A 24947-nucleotide genomic window follows, 5' to 3' on the forward strand; every position below is an offset into this window, starting at 1 on the left:
AGGAAGAAACAGTAAATTCTGATTAAGTTCTGAGATACACCTAATTTCCAGAAAAACCTGTTGGTTATTTGATATTTTTTAACTGTTCCTTTTTGCTTTTTTACCTTCAAAAGGTTCAGCATTAATTCCCTAGTGCAGAAATACAAGGGCAGCGGGAACATTTCAGAGTCCAGTCTTGCAGTCTTTGTGCACTGCATACTCCATATCAAGTCTATGGGGAGTTTGGGATGCAGAAGAAAACATACTCGCAAATAAATATTCAGCTGTTGAGATTTGCGTTGAAAACCTGCGAAAGTTCCCAGCAAAACTCTGAATTTTTCAAGTCACTGCATCCCTTTGACCTTCTCAGACTAACATACAGCCTCACTGATTTTGATTATGCTGGTGCATTATAGCAGGTGTTTGATTTTTGTACACAATAAGCAGCTTGGAAAATCTTTTGGTGCTGTCTTAACTGTGAATCAAACAGACATCATGATCGCAAAAGGTACTCAGGAAGTGTTTGTTTCCATTCTACTATTGCTGGGGAGATTACTATGCTGTCTTTCATTATGATCCTTGACAAGCCAACTCAACAGGTCATGCCAATCAGTGACAATAGGGAATAAAACCATCTCCAGTCAGTACAGATTTAGAGGTGCGGAAGCTGCTCTTTGGGCCTAAAACTGGCAAGAGACCAGAAGAATAAGGCACCATGTTTTTAATGAGGCCCTATGATAAAGTCAAAGGGAGAGAGAAATGATGGTACAGAACCACTACCATATATCTGAAGAGGCAATAAATACCAGGCATCGCCTCGTTAATTGACAGTGTGGAAACTTCTGTACTTTGTTCTTGGCATGCTACTGGAATGGAATGAGGTTCAGATGCTGTCTAATTATTACCATATGGAAAGGCGTGGTTTTGGAGAGTGCAGTGGCAAGGGCATGGGGGAGGGGAAGAACCACAGATGGGTCCCATTCAGCAAAAACCTTGGAGCACCCAATGGTCTGGAGTCTGTGAATATTTAACTACTGCGGCCTTCAGCAGGCATCTAAAATATAGACTCTAGATATCAATGTTGTTGAACTCAGCCCTGAACTCAATACGCCTAATAGAAAACTTCAGAGAGGAAGGTAGGCCCTGCAATGAGAGGCACACTAGAAATGACTAAATAAACAGGGAATAGATCTGAGTGTCGGAGTAGCCCTTGGACAATGACTCTGGCGAAGAAGATGGTGCTGCTGTTTTAGGACAAGCATTTTCATTAAATAAATGAGTGCTTAAAGTAGTCTCCTAAATCTGTCTTTGGGCACCTAAATAAGTGGGCAGATTTTCCAAAACTGCTCAGCATCCAGCAGTTCCCAGTGACTCCAGTTTATCCCCACTGTGGATCCACTGATTCCAGTGGCACTGCACCAGAGCTGAAGGTGGCTCTGTGGGTGACATGTAAGAGAAGCACACAGTGGTATAACTATTATTATTATATGGGAAGAGGCAAGTAGTGAACCACTCAGGAAAGCCTGAGGCACCCTCACCAGTTCAGGTCGCACTGGCTAGATTCCATTGTCTTAAATGGGGGTGTTTAAAAGGCTTCTTGAGTCATCTTTATATGATTCTTGATGCCATTCCATTAACATCCGCTTGGTTCAGAGGCATTCTGTACTATGGCACTGGTCACTGCCTTCCAACGCCAATCAAGTCCATCTCTTAGTGTGAAAATACATTTTTCACATGGAAGCTGTCATTATTTACTGACAAAAGACACAGCCTATTATTCACTGTACTGCTGACTTTTCTAAGGTAATGATCGTAAAGGGGTAGACAGAGCACTTACTTTCCCAGTAGACTTGACGCCTTTCCAAATGCAGAAGAAACATATCACCCAGACAAAGAGAAGACACAGTGCTAGATCCCACTTGACAACACCAATATCATCAATCCCTGTAGACAAGCTCAGTACGTTGCGCCTTAACGTGTGAAAGGAAAAGAAGCAAGACAAAGATGCAACAAAGCAGTTAGTCAGGAGTTTTCTTACAAGCTCTGCAATTATACACACATTACTTATGGCAATATCTGGACTGGCTGCACTTTAATATTGCAATCTTATGAATATGTACTTGCCTAACTCAGCATTACTCATATGAGTAAAGGTTTGCAGGATTAAGCCCCAGGTATGTCTGCTGCCTGTAGGATTTGTCTGACCAACATACGATACAGCATCTTGACCAAGGCTCCTTTTGGAAGCTAATGATTATATAAGTATGTTGTAAGTGTTGAAGTTATTTGCTACAATTGTTCTTCATGGAGATGGAAGCCAGACCTCTACTGGCATCTCTATCAAAACAGCCTTGAAGCCATAGTGTACTTGTATGTCAATATCACCCATAATATCTGACACAGACTTATTCAAAAAGGACACAGTACATCAGTTTTTAATTTTCAATCTGTTACCATGACTATCATTATGGGGATCAGAGACAACAGTGTGTCAAATTAACACATTAAGGAGTTTGGTTTGCAGTGCAGAGCCTGGATTTGTCACAATTTCTGTTACCCTTTCCATTTATCTTGGCTCAGATGCATACAGACATTACTGATGAATGCCAAGGGTAGTCAAAGTCATCACAAGTAGGTCCTTGTTTAGTTGAACAAGGATATTTGGTAAACATTATTTAGTTATTGAACTTAGAAAATAAACACAGATTTCTACTGGGGAGGCAAAAACATGAGCATCAGAACAGCTAGGTTCATACGAACAAGTTTTTATTAACTTTTCTTTTGTCAATTTCCATGGGTAAGAACAAATATTGAAATAAAGCTATTTCCTTTACTTTCTCTGGCAATGTACATGCTCCAAATGGCATGTTTGTCACTTTTTCTAACATGAACAGGCTGTGTCACACCTTTACTCACTGCCTGCAATAAAGGACCAAATCCTGAAGTCCTGATTCAGTTTTTTACTAATTCCTTACTTGGGCAAAACTCTGCTGAAATCAGTGGGCCAAATCCTGAACTCCTCATCATGCAAGACTTTCGCCGTCGTCAATGAAAGTTTTGGCTGCATCAGAACTGCACGACATTGCCCACAGACTACTTTGTTCAATGAAAGAATGCTGCTGAGTTTTGTTTTTTGCCCAACGATGAAAGTCAGCAGCCATCCTTTACCCACTATCAGGAGTGCAAGGGGCACACCAGGTCACTGTGTCTGCACACACAGATGAGGTACACAAGTTTAGTGTAAACAGATTATCATCAGGATAAAAACATTTACCAAACCCTGCGAGGTCATAGCAATCTGATGCGCTAAGCTTCCCCCCTCCCCCTGCAATGTGTATCAAGGTTTTTTGTTCCCAATGGAAAAAACAATAAAAACTAATAAAACCAGTGACCTAAAAGTGCTATATATTTTTGATAATAAAGAGAAACTGACCAGTTTAGAAGGCCCAAAATGGTTCCCTTTTTTAATATTAGCTTGCAAAATTGTTATGATAATTTGAGCATGTGTGTGTGTGTTCTCAGAATTAAATGCTTTACATTTTTTAAATATTGTTTGAGTGTATTCGGTACTGTGGAAAAAAACTAATGGGACTCAATAGAACAGATGCTCCTCAAACAGTATAGCTACCCAGTAATGAGGAGCAACCCCTATGATAACAAACAATTGTATAATTCTGCAGTCCTTGCTCATATGAGCGAGTCCTTACTCACTGGAGTCAGCAGCAGCAGGATCAGGCCCGATGTGAGTATGTGGGAGAAGAAAACGAAGAATTTTCAAGGAGACCAAAGTTCAGTTTCAAGCTCTCATGGGGTTTTTTTAATAAAGTCCAACTTTCTAAGCTGAAAGGCAGTTTGGAATAAAATGCTAATAAGCAGCCAACATGGCTTGGCGCAAGAAAACACTGAGTAGCCTTTTTCCTTTCGGAAATTGGAGATCTGTGAATGTATGTGGCATGTTTCATGAACCACTCTTTGTTTTTCTCTTATAAATTCAAAAGCAAGTGGCCTCTTACCTAGAATGTGACCCAGGATTCTGGGCCCACATTCTATGGAGGAGACCAGAATCTGCTATTAGGAGCCAGGTAGGTTTCTCTTCTATATAGGACTAGTAAAGTGCACAGTTTGATGTGCTCCCTGGCTGTCTTGAGCCATCCTCCCCTGCAAAGGTAGAATACCTCAAGGAGCCAGTTCAGCACACCCACTACAGTGTCTGCATTAGGCTATGTCAGGCAACCAAAATCCACACATTTCTGTCACAGAAGCACATCAGTCTGCATCTGTAACACCTTAATAATTTCATTCCTAGGTGGAGTAAGGGCTGTATTGCATAACAGCTTTGGTTATATGGACAAACCTCCATTACTCCCTCCGTTATCAAGTCTGCAGGATGTATTGTGTCGTTTATATATATGTATGTATCCAGTAGGACCAATATCAAACATGGATTCTTGGGCTTTTTTTCATAGAGCCAGTATGGACTAGGAACACAGAGAATGTAATAACAGGAGTTGTAACTGGTTCTAGAATGTACACAAAAATAGAATGAGCAGAATTAGGCAATCCTTGAAGGGTGTCCCATGTCAATTAATCACATAAATGCAGTCAGGACCTTTCATACCAAGAGAGAGGAAGTGCTTTTTAACATAGAACGAGCAATAACAACTAGTACTATAATCAGGTGTACAAGGAACTCACTAAATGCTATGAAAGAAGCAATTTCGTAAATCTTGTTTGCCTCCAAGGGCACATAAGACTAAGTCGGATTTTGTTTAGTTTTGTTTTGCTTTCCTCAGGGTTACATGCCAGGAACATGTGACAGGCTTTCTTGGATTTGGATGAACAAGGTCTGCTGATTACCAGCCATTTATAAACATTTGGTCAGTATCAGACAATCAGAGCTCTTGTTTAATGGGAGCTGTCCCATAATTCTCACCCCTTTCGCATTACTGCATTTGTAAGACTTTAAAATTCAGAACTTTAAAAGAAAATCTGAAGAAATAAGACCTAAAGCACATGATAGCAAGATGTAAGTCTCCTGAGATAAAGCCAGATTTGCTTAACCCCTTTTACTGCTGCTCAAGTAAGCATGTGATTTGCACAGAATGTTAATTCAGATGAACTGAAATGTCAGGCTCCACTGTATGTCCAGCAGGACAGGGAAGGGGCACATGTCATTCAGCATGAAGAGGCTAATGTATCAGTGGGGCCAATTATACCAGTGTGTTTTCAGCTTTACCTCGCACTACTGATGAAGATAACCACATCCATTTCCCAAACTGGAAAGGGCAGTTAGTTTCAGAAACAAAAAATTAAATAGGTATTAACTGTACCACAAAACAGTGTGGATTCCTTCAATCACAGAATAATAGCCTCTTCTCTAAGCATTGTGGCAACTGTTAATGCTTGAGCACTGAGTGGCAAATATAAATGTCCTGTAGGCAACAAGTTTCCTAGCTGACTAGCTCCTAAGGAAAAGGGCTTTATTTTCAGAATCACGTATTGCATGTACAACTTGCATTTGCACACACTTTGGGGCCATATGGATGCTAGACTCTGCATGTGCTAAATACATCACTTGCATGTGTTAAGGCTCAAAAAGTGTGGTTTTGGGGGCATGCAGGTGCACAAGGAGAAGCATTGTTGAAGTCCTGCTAAAACTCAGGCCCAAAGAGTCCATCAAGACCAGTAAGATTGATAGCACAAATTATTGTTAACTTATGTTATGTTATTGTGTTTCTAGAGAGAAGTCTATGTCTACCCTCCTTCATTCAGACATGACTATGTCTTTCTGAGAGTTGTGGGTCTGCAGGGTCTCAGTGATGGGATATTTAAGATCAAGGCAATAACACAAGCTTTTAAAAATAAAAATGGTAAGGGCCGATGATCTTATTCCCAAGGATGAGTGAAGTTTTGCAGGTAGGCTAACAAGATGGTATTGCTCTGCCTTCCAGGGTAAAACTCTTCCTGGGCATTGGGATCCTCCCAGCCTATTGAGATAGCTGACTAACAGTGGTAGCATTGCCTTTGAAGGCAGACTGTCTGGCAGCAGGTATATTTTTACCTGAGAAACCTAACTGGTTTGTAGCATTGCCTTTTATCAAAGGCTTTATGGAGCTGAGGGCGAATGGAGATTAAAAAGAAGGATGAAGTGAGCTGTAGCTCACGAAAGCTTATGCTCAAATAAATTTGTTAGTCTCTAAGGTGCCACAATTACTCCTTTTTTAAAATATAGAATGAATCTGCAGCAGAATGGATGGCAAGACGGGTTAGCCGCACTGAATACGTACCCATCCAAGGCCATAGATATGTACTCGGGGCAGTTAGCCCATCCTCCCGTCTGTGCTGTCATAGTGCAATCAGACCTAGTACAAGTAGGTCTCCTTGAGCTGAGAAACACACCTCCAGCTCCAAGTACAGATATATCCTATGGGTTCTAATCATTGACTTTTCATAAGTCATCCTTGTTCTGCATGTGCAGAAAAGTATAATTAGGCTCAAAAAAGAATTAGATAGGAGGATAGGTCCATCAATGGCTACTAGCCAAGATGGTCAGGGCTGCAACCCCATGCTCTGGGTGTCCCTAAACTTCTGACTGTCAATACCTGGAACTGGACAACAGGAGATGGATCACTTGATGATTGTCCTGTTCTGTTCATTCCCTCTGAAGCATCTGGCACTGGCCTCTGTCAGAAGACAGGATACTGAACTGGATAGCCATTAGACTGACTCAATACGGCTATTCTTATGTTCTTATGTAAAAGTGAGACAGCATAAGCTTAATAGAGCTGAGGAAGATTAGTCTGATTTGTTATCCACATTAGAAGATTGCTTTTTGTCCTGTTCCAGTTGGTCTTTGACTTCTTGATATGGAATGTCTGTCCAGCAAACAGAGGGACCAGTCAACCACCCAGGAAATCAGATCTTGGAAAGTAACTGTCACTTAGCACAGAAACTTAGTACTAATGACACTGAAAAAATTGGTAATACAGGATGCACTCTGTCAGTTACACCAATCATCTGATGATACAAGACCTACTCTACATTATGGGCTCATCTTCAGCTCTTGGGTTACAAATTTCAGCACAGTTCCTAGGATTCTTTTTCCAAATTTAACACCTGCCAAATATTTGCAGTGTGGATGTCATTTCTGGTGCAGCAACTGGCTTACGTTTATTTATAAAATAGAGAAGTGTGTTCAAGTTGATTCAAGGAGTCAAACTGGAATTTAAGTGGCCTGAAGAAGCCAACGTGGGATAGAAGCAAATGCTACACTTAATAATAAACCACCGGGGCAAGCCAAGCAAGTAAATAATCTCTGAAACTGCTCATGGGGGTCTTACATCACACAGATCTTCTTTGTATTCCCTTTTATTCTGCACATTTTTGATGCCTGTGCAAATACACTGTTTTCAGAGGTGCCTCTCCATTCAGAAATCAGATTGTGCAAAACAGAATTTATAATGTGAAACACAGGAGAAACTGTGATAAAAAGCTTAAGCCTGATAAACTCCAGGCATTTGGCAAAAGCAAGATCTTCTCCAAGATAACACACTAGGCTGGTGCAAGACAAATGACCACAGAAACGTACAATACCGGGCAGTGTTTAAAATCTCTGCCAGTTTTCTTTGCCAGGTTAATGGCTGGCATCTTTGCCAGGTTAGTAAGTGATTTGTTATACATTTAGAAAGTGTATTTACAAGGAAGGGGGGGGGGAAAGGCAACAACAGCTGTGCTCACAAAACCATAGTTAATGGTCTGTCATTGTTTCCATTGTAAACCCCTATTCTCAAGGTACTTGTAAATGAAATGTTCCAAACTCATATTTGATGTAGAGAATCGCACCCCAGAGATGAATGGGTACTTTTCACAATAGAAAAGAAAACCAAAATCCTTTCAAACCAAGACAGGTTTTTGGGGACTTGCTGTATTCTATTGGGTGAACCTATGCATTTAGATACACTACATATGAATATCTTTTGGCCCAGATACTCAATGGTATTTAGGCATCTAACTCTTAAATTAGGTGCCTAAATACCTTTGCAGATCTGGGCCTTTGTGCCTCCTCTCCCATTCCTACAACCTTCAATGAAAAAGAAGAGGTTTAATGTAATATTTAGATGTTCACTTATCTCCAGAAGCAAAGAAAATCACAATTAAATGTATGATTGAAAACCCATGCTATTTATTATCCATTAACTCTGATCGCTGTCCTCTGTTTTCGCAAGGATCTGAGAAGACTGAGCTATCTCCTAAGCCATAGGTCAAATTCAATGGGTTTAGTGAAATCCATGGCGTTGCACCCCTTACAGAAGGGTCTGAATTTACACTCATGTGTGCAGCAATACCCACGTACCACAAGAATTAAGACAATACTGTTAGCACAAGCTTTCGCTTTCACTTGCTTTTGTGGGTTAAGTCAGATCCTTAAAGTTACTTTAAAAGTCGTTTTCTGAGGCTGAATTTTTGTTTTGAGGTTGGGTTTTTGCACCTCAGGCTAAGATCTCAGAAGCTAGAACAGTTGGGTCTTGTTAGTACTGGGATGGGACAAAACTAAGGACTGGCCTGGATCAGTGCTGCACGTAGCGTTGGGCATTAAGGTAGGGTGACCAGATAACAAGTGTTGAAATTGGGGACAGGGGTTGGGGGGTAATAGGCGCCTATATAAGGAAAAGCCCCTAATACTGTGACTGTCCCTATAAAATCAGGACATCTGGTCACCCTATAAGAAGGTGACACTGTGGCCTTATCTATGCTTGGGTATAGCCCTGATTCAGCACCCTGGCTTCCTGTTGTCTACATTTTGGGGTCAGCACCAGTGCACCTTCTCTAATTGCTGGCCACCAAATACTCAGTCAGGCTATAGGCAAGGCCTCCAACCTAGATCTATTCATTTTCCCTTACCTAAAATTCCCCATGGAGTTTCAACAGAAGAAGCTATTTGTATTTATGATTTCTTTCCTTTAAATAAAGTACTCTAAAAAATAACAATGCATATTCTTACTCCCAAAACTCTGTGACAGGCGAAGTGAAGTTTGTAACGTTCAGTGTCAACCAGAGTGTTTTGTTCTTCCTGAGAGTGTCTTCCACGCAAGTAGGTGTGTTCCACTTCTGACCACAAAGTGACCAAGGTAGGACGCTCTGAAATGACTGGAACAGATAGTACACTCCCCAAGCCAGGATGACGATGTAGTATACATTCAGAAGGGACACAATCACTATGGAAGCATAACCAATTCCTAATACAAAATAAATAAATAAAACACATACATAATGGTCACTTATCTTTCCAACACTATGAAATCCCAGACATTTAAAGCTATTTTTTAATACTCCATGGATTTAAATCCTGGTGTACGATATATCACTATTGAAAACTCAATCTCATTAAACAGCACACGCAACTAAAGCATAACCATGCTACCGTTATTGATTGTCACTAGCACCAGTGGTTGCAGCGGTATTAATGAGGTCCTTGGGCAGGTTCAGTGTATGTGCAAAATAAGATGAGTATTTAAAAATGCATCCGATGAAGTGAGCTGTAGCTCACGAAAGCTTATGCTCAAATAAATTTGTTAGTCTCTAAGGTGCCACAAGTACTCCTTTTCTTTTTGAAAAATTCCAAAGCGAGTGAAGTGAAAGCCGTAATCTATGCACCCATTTCTCTTTTGCAAAGAAAGTATGCTATTTGTGCTTGTTATTGCTAATGAGATCAATGTTTAACTCTGCTATCAATACTTCACAATAAAAAATGTCCTTTGTTTGCTTTTAAACACAGGGTCATGGGCAGATAAGGCCACGTCCTCCACAACTTAAAATGGCAATCAGGGAGGTGAAGGAATGCAGCTCTGGCAGAATTAAATACCAAAACTATTCTGTGGGTCTGACTCCTCTCACACCACCATAATCTCATTGCCATTACTTCTGATTGATACCTCTGCGTCAGAGGAGAAACAGTCTCTTTATTTAAAGTAAGAAACAAAAGGTCTGCATTCAGATCCTTCTTCTGATACCTTTTGACCACTAGTATTTAGAATTTTGAAGGGCTTTCTGAAGCTAAAGTTCCAGTTAGGAATGGGAGCAAGAAAACCTTTTTTCCCAACAAAACTTACAATAGTTTGTAAAATAAATAAATTAATTTAATTAAATTAAATAAATAGGTTTATATGAAAGGTGCTTATTGATATACTGTGTCAACACCTGGCAGAGCTGCCTTATATTGCACAGCCTTAAGCCATATTACAATGTGATTCTCCACAGCCAATAATTTTGTGCTGAGTACAACCCCCTCCCCATAGAATGTATTATCTATTCTACAGTTCAGTCAGAACATACACTTAGCCATATTATTAGAACCATAAATTTCCTTTTCCAGGGAGCCAAGGGGATTTTTATTTAAACCAAGAGCATTCACTTCTCCCCCCACCCTATGGCCTAGTGAGAGGAGGGGGAGAAAAGAAAGGGGTGTAAATCAGGATAATTCCACTGACTTTGGTTTAACAGCTGAGAATTTGGCCCATTGGATACGATCTTACTTACTTAGGTAGTTCCATTCACTTCAAGGAGTAAGATATTGCTCAGTATCAGTAAGGGTGGCAGAATCAAGGCCTAAATCAATTTAAGGTGCCCATTCCCACTTAAATTTTGAAAAGGAAAGTAGTGCATCTCTATCCAGTGTTTTATTTATCATAATTAATGGGGGTTAATTCTAATGTGTCAGTTCATTTCCCAGTGTCTCTCTGAAGCCAGTCGATGTGTGGGATGCAGTTAGGGATTCTAAAGGATTTTGGTAACCTGCTTTTAATTTTATATTCCCATTACATTTCAGAGTGGCATTCGCACAATTCTTGTGAACGGCAAGTGTTTCTTCATTTGTTGGCAAATACCCTTTAATAATAATATGGAGCAACCAGAGTTGTTTTTCACAGTCTGATCTAATTATTGCAAAAGCTCTATGCCTGAATCTTTCCACAGAAAGCCATTCAAATTCGCACTGTGCATATAATATAACTGTGATGCCAATGGCAAGATTTTGCATGGCAAAAAGAGTTTGGTTTTCAGCCCAGGATAATATTTGGAAAGGCACTTTCGCAAAAGATATGAGACTATGGAAAAGAGTGTGATCACTTAGTATTTCAAAGGAACACTACCGTCTCCAACTTTCGTCAACACAATGTGAAATGACCTCTCTCTTTCTCACAGGTTGCACAGCTTCTTGCTATGGGCCTATTTAGTGCACAACATGCAATTTCTTTCTTATTTATTGGCACTTCTGTCATTTAACAAGACGACAGCAACAAAAATTAATACTTTGATTTCTCTTTTATACTCTCAGACTTCTACCTTTCCAGGAACCAATATCATATAGTCAGCTACTACAACAAATAGCGCTGATGGACAGGAAGGAAATATATTTGCCCCGTTTTTTAAGCAATAAACCACATCAAGGGTGTACCTTAGAGACCTGATCCAAAGACCACTGAAATCAATGTGAGTCCCTTTCTAGGATCAGACCCTAATATCTGAGGATTTAAGTGCAGCTTACATGGTGCATATACCTTATGGTGGCCCTCTGCCCAGGGGTGAATTCCCCCCATAGTGTATTCAGTCTCAACTCAGCAAAACACTTAAACACATTCACAGTGCTAAGCACCTGAGTAATCCCATCCTTATTTAGCAAGGCAGTTCAATTTATGCATAAACCCCGCAGTAGCAATGTGAGGCACATGTTTCAGGGCTTTGATGAACCGGGGCCTTGGTGTTATAAAAATGGGAGTCAAAGGCATTCTGCACTTTGTAGGACTAGTTGCCAAAATGGAAATTACCTGTTAATAACATTAATAACACCATCAGTGCATCTAGCACAGCTGTTTTGAAAAATTCCAACTAGCACTAACATGTCATTACATTCATTAACTATGTCCGTGATATGGCAGGAAAATAACTAACCAGTGAAAATAGGGCAGATCTTTTCCCAGCATGTAATTCCTCCTTCAGAGGTATACTGTCCTAGCGCCACCTCCAGAAAAAACACAGGAAGACCTCCCCCAAACAGGAAAATGAAATAAGGTATAAGAAATGCACCTGTAGAGAAAACACGATGTACAAAAGAGATTAAGAGAATTCAAAATGAAGAATAATACACATCTGCAGTAGATATATGTAACAAAGAAACAAATTTGATACCCTTCTGTACACACATAACAATTTTACTTTTCTGGGATTATTGCTCCTGTTCGAAGATTAAAAATAGAATGGTTACAAGCCAAAGTGAAAGGGCATTTTCATTTCTTTTTAAAGTGAACGTCTATAAAAATGATGAGGATTAGATATACTTTCATTTCATTTAAGCTAAAGCAGTATTTTTATTTTAAAACCCAAAAGAAGTGTTCACTTCAAGTCTTGTCTTAGCTACACCACTATACATTTGGAGTAGCGCCATTAATTGGAGTTATTCTACATTTACACTGAGAATATTGATCTATATAATTAATGTATATATTTATTTTTAAGTTAAAAGTGAAGTTCAACTGTAATAATAGTAGGTTTCAGAGTAGCAGCCGTGTTAGTCTGTATTCGCAAAAAAGAAAAGGAGTACTTGTGGCACCTTAGAGACTAACAAATTTATTTGAGCATAAGCTTTCGTGAGCTACAGCTCTAAATCTCTAAGGTGCCACAAGTACCCCTTTTCTTTTTTGTAATAATAGTAAAATTCAAGGTTGTTGGGTATTTTCATAACAGAGCTTGGATATTAACTATGAAATAATCAAGCAATTTCCCCTACAGCTTGGGAAAGAGAACAGAGATTGTTATGGTTATTTCGATTTTAAATATGTGGGAGGCACTCCGATGCTACAGTGTTGGAAGGATGGATGGTGGGACGAATGGATAGATGAATAAGAAGAAATTAGAGAGAGAGAAAAACACTCACCTCCGCCATTTTTATAGCAGAGATACGGAAATCGCCAGACATTGCCTAAACCAATAAATCCACCAGCCACGGACAGCAGAAAGTCAATCTTACTCGCCCACTTCTCCCGTTGAGGTGGCTTCCCCTCTGCCTCATCCTCAGGGCGTGTCCCAGGGCTCTTGCCAGGGGAAGGTTTGAGGATGTCCTTGTGGAAATCTTTCAAACACAGAAGCTTCTCCTTTGTTGCCATGTTTCTGGTTTCTAAAGAGAAAAAAGTAGCATGAATTTATTAAACAGACATTATTGGGAGAACTCCAACCATACAAAACTTGTTTAACCAAGCTAAGTTTCCTTAAAGGTCACCCATTACTAACGCACATATTTCCTTTAGTGACCAGGATACAAATAGGCCTCAAAAAGTACACAGAAGTCTCTACTTTTGCAGGACCTTGTCAGAATACGATGCAAACATTTCCTGTGCTTGATCCAACACTTAGAGGTGAAAGTAAGCCAGTACGGTCCAGTATGGCGTACCAGTAAGGGCCAGTACACAGCCAACCATACCGGCAGGGCCGCTGATGGGTGGGGGGCAAAAGGGGCAGCTTCCCCGGGGCCCGACAATTTAAAACGGCCCGGGGCTCCCAGCAGCAGCTGGAGCGCCTTGTCCTTTAAATCGCCACCAGAGCCTCAGGGCTTCCGGCCGCCGCTACCCCGGGGCTCCGGCAGTGATTTAAAGGGCTCGGGGCTCCCAACCACTGCTACTGCTACTACACCAGTGGCTGGAGACCTGGGCCCTTTAAATTGCCACCAGAGCCCTGGGTTCCTGGCCAGTGCCAGTACCCGAGGGCTCCAGCAGTAAAGGGCTTGCTGTGGTAGTGGCGGCGGTAGCTGGGAGCCCTGGGGCTCCGGTGGCAATTTAAAAGGCCCCGGGGCTCCCAGCTACTGCTAACCCAGGGCTCCGACCATGATTTAAAAGGTCCAGGGCTCCTGACCGCCACTACTGCTACCATGCCAGCAGCTGGAGCCCCAGGCCCTTTAAATCGAGGCTGGAGCCCCGGGCAGCGCGGGCCGGGCAGCACTGAAGGGCTTGCTGGGGGAGTCTGGCCCCAGCCCCACCCTTTCCGCCCAAGGCCCCGCCCCTTGCAGGGGCCCAGATCCACCCCCACCCCCCTTTTCTCAGGACCCTGGCCACCCTGCGTACTGGTAAGTCCCTTAAGTTACTTTCACCCATGCCAACACTCCACTGACTCAAAGACTCCACTGACAACACTGAGCATGGGATCAGGCCAACAAGCACTGAAAGGCTGCGTACATTGGCACTGGCACCTCACTGCTCTAAGAGGGTGTGATCTGCCAGATTTAGGAGGTGTAAAAGATGTACAGTCCTTGTGTGCTGACTAGCTTCAGGCAGCGCGTGTATAGAGAACACATGCTGCATCAGTAAGTGATGGTGCTGAGCCTCAGCACCCCCGATGGCAGAGGTAGTTAACAGGCTGACTGCGGGCCAAATCCAGACTGCCCAGCGCTTTTGAATGGCCCACGAAATCTTTTTATTGTCCTTGTTGTTATTGCTGTGTGAAAAATGTTTCTCTGGAGTCTGGACCTTGACTATACCTTAATCAAGCAATTTGGACCTTGACAAAAAATAACTGACTACCCCTGCCCTAAGGGATTCTGCTTGCTATGGGACAGAGTTTCTCAGGTTGCTGCTGCTCACTCGATGCACGCATCTCTGAATCTCCTTCACTCCTCTCAATGGGCAAGTCCAACCTAGACCAAATGAAATACAGATTGCACTCTGATGTCTTCTGCTGGAATGCACGGTACTCTCACATTTTTTATGTAATATTCATCTTTTCCACTGCCCTAATTCTTCCTAGAAGCTTGTATCATTTACAGCCTGCCATACTCTGGCTCTGACTAAAGTATTGTGAGGGTTTATCCTTAACAAGCTGGAATGGGAAGCCATTTCTCCTAATCAGACCATAGGATCTGAAAGATAATCTTCAATTTATTCTATTTTCACAATGAAACTGCTTTCACTTGGCATCAGTAAAAGCAAATAAACTTTTATATTCGGTTAACTTCTTATATGCACCTATAAAATTACACATTTTCCTAGTGTGACGGTTTGTTAGTTAATTAAAAATCTGAGGGCATGGCTGACCCTGATGCAAAACCAAAAGCAAATTCTACCACAGGGACCAGCTAATTTAATAGAGGGCAAATGATTAATTGTCATATGAAAATAATAAAACATGACATAATTTTACATACAAGTGCCTTTTTTATCCAGCAGTTCTTAACTAAACCATTTTAGGAATAACAACATGGTTTTGGTTTTTGTTTTTTACAACTAGACTATTTGAAACTATGCATTCATCAAAATGTGTTAGCAAGTAACTGGTAAACCCAAATTCAGACATTAGGTCAAATTTCTTCTGCATGAAACTCAAATTACCTCAGCTGACTCTGGCTTGTTACATTTAGACTGTGTTATGATGCTGAAAATAAACATTTTAATCAGACCCCAAAAAACCAGCAATTTATGCCAGGCCACAGTAATTCCTTTCTTGGTACATGTTATAATGTGTGCACAGTAATAAAAATCATGCCATTTGATAGCCGTAAGCCTAGTACTTGCTTGCTGCTTTCTGATCTGTAAACAGATTTAGAAGTTTGGGTTGACATTAGCTCTACATGAAGTTTTTAATCGGAACATGATTCTGAGTTCATGCATCAGTGTACCTATAGAGATGAAAACCTTTCCGTACACCATGTATGTCTGAGCCAGTCAAACCTGGGCCAGTCACGCCCCAGTGCCTTAAACATTTGAAAGGCCAGTGTTCTTATAAGATGGTCCTCTGCAACAACAACTCCCTATGCTCTGACAGCTAAAAAAACAAACCATTTGTTTTAGCAGTTCTAATCACTATGGTATTCTCTTGCATTAGGAGAAAGGTATGTTATTATATACATACTAGTGAACAGTAGGGGGAGCTTGGGGAAGGAGAAAGAGAATAACAAGGTGCTGGATAATCATTAAGGCTAAGATTTAGTCACGAGTATTTTTAGTAAAAGTCATGGACAGATCACAGGCAATAAACAAAAATTCATGGCCCCATGACCTGTGCATGACTTGTACTAAATATCCGACTAAATCTTGGGTGTTCTGGGGGGCTGCTGCTCTGGAATGAGAGCTCTGGGGTGCCTGCTGGTGCTACAGTTGGGGGGCTCTAAGGCACCTGCTGATACTGGGGGGGGGCTCTGGGATGCCTATTGGTGCTGGGGGGAGGGCTCCTGGGCACCTGGTGGTGCTCGAGGGTGGGCTCCGGGGTGCCTGCTGGTGCTGGGGCCTCTGGGGGATCCACTGGTGCTCAGCGGCATGGGGGCAGCCCGGGACTGCCGCAGCCACTGCTGGCAGAGCGGCTCTGGGTTCAGTTGCACCTGACAGTTGTAGAAGTCATGGAAGTCCTGAAAAGTCACAGAATCCATGACTTTCAAGATATCCATGACAGACTCCCAGCCTTAATAATCATTGACCATTATGGTTTCTTTTTTTGTTTGTTTTGGGGGGGGGTTGTTTTTTGGTACCTTCTTCTGAAGCATCAGGTAGTGGCCACTTTTAGAGACAAGATAACCGACTAAACAGATCAACGATCTCCAATGAGATAATGCTTCTGTTCCTCTATGGAGCTCTTATTTTATTACATTTTTAGTGAGTTTGCTAATCTAATCTAATCTAATTTTACTGGCTGTTGGTTTATTTCAACCAAAGTGCAAATTAATTTCATTAAGAATTTGCAAACCTAACCAATTTTTTGCATGCTGCGTTCTATAAATTCTATCCATCTCTGAAATGGTTGACCGTCCTGTAATTAGAGTTAATGGCTTACAGGCTAAGTGCTAATTGCTGTCTTTTGGGATACTTATTTCATAATACATGGCACTACATTTTCGAAACGGCACTTTTATTTGGGGTGCTCTACTTGTCCACTCCTTTTGGGTGTCTCATTTTTGAAAATGCAAGTCTTGAGTTATTTTCTGATCCAAAATAACTTGGAACGTGATGATGGATCTTGGCTCTTCTGCTATCTTGCAGTGACAAACCCTCAGCCCTACACTCAGTTTTTAAGTCCATCAATAAGAATTTCACAGAGTGAAGACAGCAGGATTTGAAACTAATTATAAGGCATTTATAGCATTTAACCAGCTGCACAGTGAGGCACAGTACATTGCTTACCTGATAGCTGTACTATGCACAGCTCTGGATCTTTTATTTCCCTCATTTTAACATTTCATTTTTTGCTATAAACCTATTCATCTAGTGTTGGCAAGGTCTCTATTGTCCATTAAGATACAGTGTCTGTTTATGGCTGGCAGGCACGTACTGTCCATCAGTGCCATAGGAATTAACACTAAGTTGCTACTTGTGACTACAATTCTAGCCCATGTCATATGTTACATTCAGGGACTGTGGGACTTTATCCCATTAGCTGCCAACTACTGGTGGCTACACAGCCACTCCCAGTTACAGGAAGTGCCAACAGAGTCTGTAAGGGAAGGGACAGAGGCCATTCTCTTTGGCAAGGAAAAGTCAAGAAAGCTGAGTTTGTTTAGTGAAAGACATTGTCTGTATCATTGATGGGGTTGGAGTTTCATTTCCTTCAGTTATGTTCCACTGGGTGAGGTTCTTATGGGATAACAAACAAATAGCCTGATGGAGATGCTGAAACAATACTTGCTCACTTCTCAGGTCAGAACAAGAGAATGATAGATTATTTTTTACAGAATCACATAGTGGGGCACTTTCTGAGATCCCAGTCCCTCTAATTCCCCCAAGGGAAAAACTGTAAGAAACTACTTATAAAAGCGTGAAGTCCAACATGAGTGATTCAACTCTGAAGCACATGTCTGCCTTTCAGGAGACACATGTCTGCCTTCCAGAGCAGCTCGCTCTATGAAGCCTTGGCTATCTCCAGGAAGACTTGGCTTGATCTGCTAAAGTTTAGATGGATAAACAAAGAACCGCAGCCAAGCCTGCAGCCAAATATGTAGAACCTCGCTGCAAAAAAGGGGAAAAAATCCAACTTTTGCTGGGCTAATTCTGTTCTCATTTACACTGGTGTGAACTCAATTAACTCCACTGAAGCCAATTGTAGTTAATCTGGATTTATGCTGGTATAATGTAAGAGAATATAATACAGTAGCTAAATGTGGCCCTTTGCATTTTTCTCTCTTTGGCTCTCAGCATAATCATTACATGCTCCATGCACACTACATAATTGGCATAATAGCTCCTTTTTTTATCTGCAGCACAACTGCAGACTCCACATACATCAGTCCCACTCCCACCTGTCAGGTAGGTGCATGAAATGCCTCACTCAGACTATCTCACTATCTGATTACCACAGACTCAGTTGCTGCTCTCCTACTACTGGTTAGCTATTGGCCCTCAGCGGAGAACTCCAAAAGAGATCAGCCTTAGGCAGAGAATGCCCACAGGTAATGTCAGGTAGCTCAACACAGTGTATCATCACTGGTGTAGTTACATAACTGCTAACTCTGTCATTAGAATAATGATTCACTCTCCCACCCCTTATGAAGGAAAACAATACACTATAGCGGGGGTTCTCAGCCTTTTTCTTTCTGAGGCCCACTCCCCAACATGCTATGAAGACACTGGGAACTCTGCCTAAAGAATGACTGCAGAATCTGGCCCATGGTTTTTACTGAGGGTTGGAATATTCTCTGCAGGCTGATGTTCAGGAGCTGATTTTGTTGCTGTTTTGGAGGCTTCCCTAATGGTAACTTCCTTCAGGCTGTGTTTTCTATGTCTGGTAATGTTCCTTCTTACAAGACTGTTTAAAGCCTTCTGTTTATCACGTTATAATTCATTTTATACTCCTACTTGAGTAGATTGCCCTTTGCCAGTTTAGGTTTTATCATAGCTTCTATTTGATCTCTGTACATTTGTGAAACAAGTTAAGTTTCCATCTCCATTTCATATTTTCACAAAATCAGCCATCCCTAGACTGCAAGCATGCTTGTGCCACCTTTAATTTTCATATCATTATATACATGAGTATTTCAATATTAATAGCACTGTGATTCCCAGCTCACAACTCCTGCTGTACCTGAGGGCAACAGGGAAAAAACTCTGATTTCAATAAGAGCAGAATCAGGCCCCAAATAAAATCTTTATTACATTTGGCTCATTTCCTCGGAGCTCAGAACTCTAAACCATGCAACTTTTGAAGTCTGTCACTTTCCTGCCTTAGAATATCAGAGTGGTTAGCCTACTCAATAGATGAGTAAAACATATAACTCCAGATAAAAGTTCTATCTTTTTTACAGGTCTTTCTTATCTGAAGGGGGAAATACTGATCCACTTCTTTACCTGGCTACTCTGGAGGCCTGTAGCAATAGCCAGAGAATGCCTGACTCCATTTATTGTCCTTAACTCCTATCCCAACCCTTTTTTGTTTCATGAGACAAAATACCCCCCATATTCTCTGAAAAATATCAATCCTCCATTTATTTAACGTATTGCCTCTCTAATATTCTTTAAAGGTTCTATATAAACTTTCCTTCTTATCGTCTCCCTCACGTTCTCCTCTTCTTTCTCACTTATGTCCTTTTTCAATCTTCTTTTCTTGATTTCTTTTCTCTCTGTGTGTGTCTATTTATTCATCTATCCATCCTCCCTTTCTTTTCTTTTTTCTCCCTCACTCTTCTCCTTCCCATTTCAAATCATGTCTCCTCTCACTTCTCTTTTTGCCTTTTTCTTTCACGGGTATATTCCTTTTCTCTTCCTTCGAAGGCTGACATCTGGAAAAGTTGCTGCAGAAAATTCCAGGAGTAACAGATATTCCTTTATTTAGCTGGGGTATGTTACAAAAGGAAAGCCCTGGACTTGTTTCAATTTCTTTTTAATCAATTGTATCCTGACAAAAGGCATCTATTTCTTTCCAGATGTCTTTTCTATGTGGTGCTTGTGTTCATATTCGTCAAGTGCTGTAAATGGGCACTATGTCTCAGCTCAGACCTATTATGAAACACTAGCTGCAATAGAAAATCTGCAATCATAGAATACTCTGAATTTTCATTCTGTTATACTTCTTTATTTGAACCAATAAATCGATCACCACTAAACCGCAGACAATTAGTTGAGATGGGGAACATAAAAAACCCACTGCCCTTGGCCTTTCTAATGGGAGGATAAAAATGGGGAGGGAGACTTAAAGCTACTCTGTGTTTACAAAGAAAATACAATGGGTTGTATATTAATGCAGTGTTGTTCTGCTCAAAACAAATCATGAAGCCTAAAGAAACAAAATACTCAGCAGTCAGAGGTCACCTTTTTATATGGGACTTGGGGAAAGGGAGGAAGGTATTTTGATACCATTGACTGAGGGGAGTGAGAGCTCTGTAGCATTTCCCATGTGGGCAGATGAGGGGAAAGCTGAAAACCAATCCAGCTCCTATTGAAGTCAATGCAAAACTCCCATTTATTTCAATGGGAGAAGTATTAGGCCTCTTAGACCCTAGGGCTGAAATAAAAGGTCCATGTGAAACTATTGCAGGGATGGAGAGGAAGTCTTGCACCAGGAGGTCTGTTCATTTGAACCACGGCCACTAGTACAGGCACTGGAGAGCAGTAATGGATACGACCTACAGCCAGCATGCTCTTTCTGTTCTGTAAGCTGTAGCTTTTGATTCACCCACTATGAATCTAACAGCCTGCCAGCAGTTATCACAGACACACTTTTGTCTTTACCAGACTTGGTTAATGTTAGCAGGTAACCCCAACACACCCCCAGTCCTGAACTTCCCCAGAGCTATGTGCTCAGATTTGTCCAGCCCTCTCCTGTAACATTCCGAGGAACAATAAAATCCGTAATCTCCTTTAAGGAAACAACACCCACCAGTTTTCCACATTAACTGGAGTTGATATTCACTTTAGCACAAACACAGCATTGTTGGTTTAGATTAACAGTAAAACAAGATGGTTAACAAATGAAGACAGGATTTTAAGTGGTCTCAAGAATAAGAGAGAAAGTTAGAAATGGTTACAAGCGAATAAAAGTGAAAACATGCGTCTAAAAGTCTAACACTTAATCTAGCAAGTTTTAGTTCAAGGCTTTGTTCAAAATGCCCTTTCTCACCCACAGTCTTCCAGCAAGACGGTTACTGGCCCTCTCCTCCGTCAGGATCTCTTCCAGAGTGCCTTTGTCTTCTTAAGTGAAAGAACTAACTTGGGGTTCTCTGTGCCTTTCTTTTATAGTCCAGTGAATCTTTGAAGTGGATTCTTCCAAAGGATACCCCTCAAAGTAAAGTTCATTCAAGCTGTGAGGAAGGCGACAGAGTCTGGTGGTGAAGAAAGCTCCACGCTCTTTTGTCCCCCACTTGTGTTTGCTGAAATGCAAATCCTTCTGTTTCCTGACATCTCCTCCCCCTGCTACCTTGATGGGCCTGTTTACTACTTATATGTAAATTGAGGTAAACACACATTCCTTTGTTTAACCAACAGTTTAACAACTATTGCCTCAGCAGGGCGGTCTGGTTTTGAACATGCTAATAACATCACATGGGGGAATTCATAACTTTACATATAATGTAGCTATCTACATTTCACCATGATATTATTGACCAGCGACTTACTAGTTTCCAAATGATACCTCATGAGGCACATTTTGTACAAAGATTATTATAATAGTGGAGAGGGTGTGAACACAGAGCTGTTTTGGGTCACACCCTGCAGATCATAGAACATTGGCCTACCAGCCTCTCCCCTACCCACCTCTCTCTCCCCTGAACCCCAGCCAGGAGCTATGGAGACCCTCCCAATGGTACAGATAGGGTACAGAGCATCCCTGCATAGGGTGACTGCTACTCCTCTGCATCACACAGCCACAGCCAATAATCCTTGCATGCCAACGGGCCTAAATCTCAGCCACTGTCTTCTCGTGCCAATAGGTTTGCCGCACCACAGACCCAGGTACAGGTGAGTTCATCAGCAGGACTTCTTGTGGTGCTTCCATCACAGGTGAAAATCCCATATAGGGGAGAGGAGTAATGCAATGGTGGTGGGTGGTTTGCAGAGGTAGGAAGAACTGATTACAGCTATTATGCTCTTTGTATATAGTACTCGTAACTGTGTAGTGGGAATGTCCAATTAAAAAGTTGTTTTTGTTCACATCAAGCCAACTACTAACCTAATTTAACACCCCCTGGGTGTGTTAGCTAAAAGCTTAGTGATTGTCAACAAGCTAGAAATGAGCGCCGTGTTCCTGCTGCTTTCCCTGCTATACTGCTCCTGATGTACCCATTTTCCAGGTTTGAAAGTACAATACATTATTACTACATACCTCCTAACGTCCCTAATTTTTAAGAGCAGTGCCTTGACTGTGCCCACAAAATTTATGTGTGCATGCAATTTACATGGCACAGTGGATGCATTGCCAAATGTTGTTGGTATGGTTAAGGAGGACCCTTCAAGTCTTGTTCCTTAAAATCTCTTTTTTTTCCCCTTTGACTGATTTGTTTGCACTAAATAATAATTCACCTTCCTACTAAACCTAGCAAGTGTTTTAATTTTGGTTTGGTTTGGGTTTTTTGCTTCTAGGGGGCTGTTATATAATGAAGTTACAGTTCATTAGTGTGCCTGAGCATTAACCTTTTCTATAACCTCTGAAAAACCATCAACAAACACTTAGACCGTATGGACTATGAAGAAATTTACTTGATCATGTAATGTGACCTCTCAAAAAAAAGAGAGCTTATGAACCTGAATATTTCCAAGATTTTGTATAGTATCTATTGACTTTTTGTATGTGATTAATAACGTATTGAATCTATCCTATGAATGTACCAGGCATATAAATATATATATATATGTATTTATATGCCTGGTACATTCATAGGATAGATTCAATACGTTATTAATCACATAAATAATACATGGAATCATTAGTCTCAATCTGTCATTTGGTGCTATGATTTTATATTGAGTAGATCTCAGATGTGTAGAATAAAAATAAAGTAGACATTGGATGAAGCAAGCATACAAAGAGATGTACAAATATATTATTTTTAGCTTTTTTTCCCCTTGAGAATAATTTCATTTTCCCCTAACATGCTTTGCTTTAGCAACAAATTCTCAATTCGTCACTACATTTACCCATATCGTTTACTCATGAGCTAGTCTCAAAGGCTGGTCACATTTTTTCACGTTTTCCAAATACTCACTTCAAACCACAGGCACCAACTTTCCAATGTGCCGGGGGGGGGGGGGGTCGGTGCTCAATCTCCGACTCTGCCCCATTCTCAGCCCCCGCTCCACCCCTTCCCCCAAGTCCCCACCCCCACCCCACCTCTTCCCACCCAATTCTGCCCCCTCCCCTGAGTGCCATGTCCTCGCTCTCACCTTCCCTTCCCAGAGCCTCCTGCATGCTGCAAAACAGCTGATCGCGGCAAGCGGGAGACATGGGGAGGTGCTGATTGGCGGGGCCCACCGACGGGCAGGAGGCGCTGGGGGAGGGATGGGGGGCTACCAGTGGGTGATCAGCAACCACCATTTTTCCCCCGTGGGTGCTCCAGCCCCAGAGCACCCACGGAATTGGCACCTATGCTTCAAACAAATACATCAGAATAAATGTTTGGGGAAAACAGAAGTTGGTCCAATAAAAGATATTACCTCACCCACCTTCTCTCTCTGGGGGAAAACAAACTTTCGGCGCGCTCAGGGGAGGAGGCAGACAAGAGGCGGGACCGGGGCTGGGATTTGGTGAAGGGGTTGGAATAGGGACGGAGAAGGGGTGGGAAGAGGAGGGGAAGGGGTGGGACCTCATGGAAGGGGTGGAGTGGGGGCAGGGGCAGGAGAAGGGGAGTGGGGCTTTTGTATCTTTGTATGAAAAGGTGTCAGTGATGCGGCCCTCAGGCCAAGGTACTAGTCCTCATGTGGCCATCATAGTGATTTGAATTTGAGATCCCTGTTATAGATAATATTTGAGGACTTATTCTAACCCTGCTTATAAGGACTTTTATAACATAACCATCAGATTGTAAGTGGTTTCTAACATAGTGACTCCATTGTGTAGGTTAATTATGTCTTAATTATGTCGGTGTACTGGGCAAACTCGTCCTCCTAAAGCCCTGATCTTGGTGTGGGAGGGAGGAATCCCAAAATGCATTGTTCACAAAAATCCATGCCCTGGCCCCAGCATCACTCTTCTCCACCACCAATATGGTATCTATGCACCAAAATTTGCCCAGAATGCACTAACACCAAATGGCTGTGCAGCACAGCAGGTTGGACTTGACCAATAGTACTGAGACCAGATTGTGCAGGAAAACCTGTTGTTGTGTGCATGAACTGAGCCATGTTAGCTGTGGCCACAGTAGAGGAACACACCAGAGCCCAACTGCACTGTGAATGTGGTTCCACTGAGCATAATTTGAGCCCTGGGCTCTAATGATGAGAATGAGTTACTTTGGGGTTTTGTTTCGATTTCTTTCTGCAGTTCACAGAAATATGAGTCAGTGAGACAAATTAGTTGTCAACTTTTAAAATGATGCAGGCCAGTGCTGCTATGATAAGAATCTTTGGTTCTCTTACTGAGGTAAGAATGTTTCTAAGGCACTTTATAAGACAATCTTAGTTCATAGTCCTTGAATAAGAGATTTTCATTTGGTTTGGAAAGCGGGGAAGGGGAACGTTGTTTATTTACTTCAAGAAAACAGCAGCTGAACAGAAATTTTAAACTTTATCAAGATTTGCATAGGAAATGAAATCTAACAGTGGTTACTGGTATACAGAGAATATGCCAAAAGAAGAAGTGATAAACTGGCTGCATAAGCTGGTGGCAGTTTACTCTGTTCTTCATTGTCAAACATCATAAAAGAAGCAAAATCATGAAGATCATATAATGTTTTATTTCTGTTTATTTTTCCAGGCATCTTGTGAAAGGTGCGGGCCTGACAGCCTGGAGACTGAAGTGCTTTGTTTATGTACTGAATGGTTAAGGATGGGCCAGCCCAGTTCAGTGTCAACTTCCCC

General features: G+C 41.5%; 1 protein-coding gene across 6 annotated transcripts in view; it reads right to left on the bottom strand.

The window, feature by feature from the left end:
- SLC6A6 (solute carrier family 6 member 6) overlaps positions 1-24947 on the bottom strand; it is a 72882-nt gene that overhangs the window by 29888 nt on the left and 18047 nt on the right. For 4 of the 6 annotated variants that reach the window (XM_038410741.2, XM_043519674.1, XM_038410742.2 and 1 more), the window contains 4 exons: positions 12908-13147; positions 11926-12060; positions 8981-9215; positions 1817-1949 (listed from right to left, as the gene is read on the bottom strand). In XM_038410741.2, coding sequence (XP_038266669.1) covers positions 1817-1949; positions 8981-9215; positions 11926-12060; positions 12908-13147 — 743 coding nt within the window. Of the gene's footprint in view, positions 1-1816; positions 1950-8980; positions 9216-11925; positions 12061-12907; positions 13148-21054; positions 21236-24947 lie in introns of all 6 variants that reach the window. The other 2 variants (XM_043519673.1, XM_043519672.1) reach the window with 1 other exon arrangement.

The sequence above is a fragment of the Dermochelys coriacea genome, chromosome 7 (assembly GCF_009764565.3).
Source record: "Dermochelys coriacea isolate rDerCor1 chromosome 7, rDerCor1.pri.v4, whole genome shotgun sequence".
Taxonomy (NCBI): domain Eukaryota; kingdom Metazoa; phylum Chordata; order Testudines; family Dermochelyidae; genus Dermochelys; species Dermochelys coriacea.